Source organism: Pinus tabuliformis, chromosome 8 (genome assembly GCF_031772625.1).
Source record: "Pinus tabuliformis cultivar Carrire ecotype Pingquan chromosome 8, CPIR1, whole genome shotgun sequence".
NCBI lineage: Eukaryota > Viridiplantae > Streptophyta > Pinopsida > Pinales > Pinaceae > Pinus > Pinus tabuliformis.
Window position 1 is genome coordinate 1462687804 of NC_142294.1, and position 2656 is coordinate 1462690459.

Sequence of the window (2656 nt, forward strand, 5' to 3'; positions counted from 1 at the left end):
TTTTCTTCAACACTTAGATAAGAATAAAATTGTAATTATAGATTGAAATTACACTAAAACATTTCCACCATACTAGATTCTATATTACTTTTAATCTTTTATTAAATATTTACACCTAATGCTTACACCTGTATCCTCTTGCGAGCATTTGAGAATCATCTCGAACCTCTTGTGTTATACAGTCGACTAGACGGTTCCTCCTCGTCTTATAAAAATAGAAACTAACGCCTCATCTGACACAATCCAAGATCGATCTTGAAATCGAAACACTGAGAGATTAGAGTGTTGTTTTTCTGTATTCTTTCCAATCGCATATATTGCAGTAATTCATTACTAGTTGAAAATGTCGATAATTCCCAGCTTTTTCGGCAGGAGGTCAGTGGATCCCTTCTCCTTGGAAGTATGGGATCCTTTCCAAGCATTCACAGATCTGGCCAGCGGGGGACCATCTGGGCAATTTGTAAGGGAAGCTTCTGCGGTAGCCAATACCCAGATCGACTGGAAGGAAACGCCAGAGGCACACATTTTCAAAGCTGATCTTCCAGGTTTGAAGAAAGAGGAGGTGAAAATAGAGTTGGAAGAGGGGCAAAGAGTTCTGCAGATAAGCGGGGAGCGCAGCAAAGAAGAAGAGCACAAGAACGACAAATGGCACCGCATTGAGCGATCCCGTGGAAAATTCCTTCGGCGTTTCCGGCTGCCGGAGAATGTGAAGGTGGAAGAGATAAAGGCGAGCATGGAAAACGGGGTGCTGACCGTGACAGTGCCGAAGCAGCCTGAACCCCAACCTCCGCAACCCAAATCCATCGAGATCTCTGGTTGACCTCTCACGCGGTATGAAGATGTCATGGAAGACGGGGTGCTGACCGTGACAGTGCCGAAGCAGCCTGAACCCCAACCTCCGCAACCCAAATCCATCGAGATCTCTGGCTGATCTCTCACGCGGTATGAGGATGTCATATTAGACCTGCTGTGGCCGTAGAGGAAGGTTACATAATGTGTAGATGTGTGTAGGAAGCGGTTCTCCAGTTGATAGAATAAACATATCCAGTTACTTCCCAGTTATTCCATCGATTACATTGTGCTTGTATGTATGTAGTATGTGTTGTATGTTTTTCAATAATATAATAAAAGGAGACGCAGGTTCAGGCTTCTGATGTGCTCTGTAAAAGTTTTTTCATTTTTGTTTATAAACTGACATGTTCCAGTGATATCAAACAATATGGACCATAAAATGCTCGCATGTTTTGTGTGTAAAAGGTTTTCATTTTTTTTAAACTCGTATGTTCCACTGCTATCAAACAATATGGACCATAAAACACCCCCAGTTGGTTGCATGTTTATCGAGTTTGGATGATTCCCAATTTCGAGTGAATATCTAATTAGTAGAACTCTATGTTTCATATTCTATTTCTACATAGAATAGAATAAAGGAATTTGGTAACATTTTTATAAATACTCAAATTTTATATTTAAATCATTCTAAAATGTGTTTTTCCAAATATATATGATATAAAATTTATGCACTCTTTAGCTTAGCATAAAAACATATTTCACTCAAGGGTTTTGTTCACTTTTTAGCTTGGTATATTTAAGAAAGCCTACATAAGCATTCCTATATGTTTTGTTTCTGTCTACGTAAACATATCTATATGTCTGGTTTCTGTTTCCGTTTTCTTTGGTATTTATATTTTGAGTTATAGTTCTTTGACATTTATATTTTGAGTAATAGTTTTATTGATGAATGGAACAGGATATTTCAGTTTCTGTTTTCTTCAAAATTTATATTTATATATAAATTTTGAAGAAAACAGAAACAGAAATTATAGCTACAATAATAACAGAAATTATATTATTAGTTAAATCTAATAATAACATATACCACTGAAATTATAGCTACAAAAATATTAATAACTTTGTGGAGACAGGTTATGTTCTCAATATGTGAGAATGAAACCACTCGAAAGAGGCCTTTTAACTTGTGTGTCTGCTGCTCGAAAGAGACCTTTAAACTTGTGTGTCTGCTGCTCGAAATAGACCTTTAAACTTGTGTATCCGCTCCATCCAGGGGCTATAAGTGGAGGAGCTAATTTTGTTCCTTTGTTGAACCAGTTAGTGACTTATGAGTTGCCATATATATATGCTTTTCTCGAGGTTCAGCCAACTTGCGCGGTAAAAGGCTCCCAAAGGCTTATGATTTCCAGTAGTAGTTTCCGCTGATGGTAATCATAATGCCGCAAATGACCAGAAGGATAAGAGAGTGTGTTATCCATGTAAGCAATAGGCCTATTTGACTTTGGTGTTAGAGTTTTCCTCTACTCCAAGAAGGAGGCACAATTCTATGAAGCAACCCGAACATGGCTGAATGGTTTGTCCTCAAAAAAAATTGCACTATGACCCTTCCATAATCCCCAACAAAAATGAAAAGGGATAGTTCTGTTTTCTATATGCCCATTGAACCAAAATCTGAAACATGTTTCAATTGAATTATATGTTTGATTCTCATGTATCTTCAGCATCTGTAGGACATATATCCAGGTTCTTTTTGAAACAGGACAATCAATGAAAAGCTGTAGAGCACTCTCTTCCATTTCTTGACATAAAAAGCATCTACCCGGACCCTGGAATCCCCATTTGCAGAGATTGACCCATGTCAAAA

General features: G+C 37.8%; 1 protein-coding gene across 1 annotated transcript; it reads left to right on the top strand.

Moving 5' to 3' along the window:
* Positions 1-220: 220 nt before the first annotated feature.
* On the top strand, positions 221-1177 carry LOC149241316 (18.0 kDa class I heat shock protein-like). The gene is made up of 2 exons (XM_089373930.1): positions 221-985; positions 1016-1177. The coding sequence occupies exon 1, from the start codon at positions 344-346 to the stop codon at positions 818-820; it is 477 nt and encodes a 158-aa protein (XP_089230056.1). The 5' UTR covers positions 221-343; the 3' UTR covers positions 821-985; positions 1016-1177.
* Positions 1178-2656: the final 1479 nt, after the last annotated feature.

Bases quoted from the DNA above. Each gene is read 5' to 3' on its own strand.
- LOC149241316 (XM_089373930.1), top strand. From the start codon at position 344: ATGTCGATAATTCCCAGCTTTTTCGGCAGGAGGTCAGTGGATCCCTTC.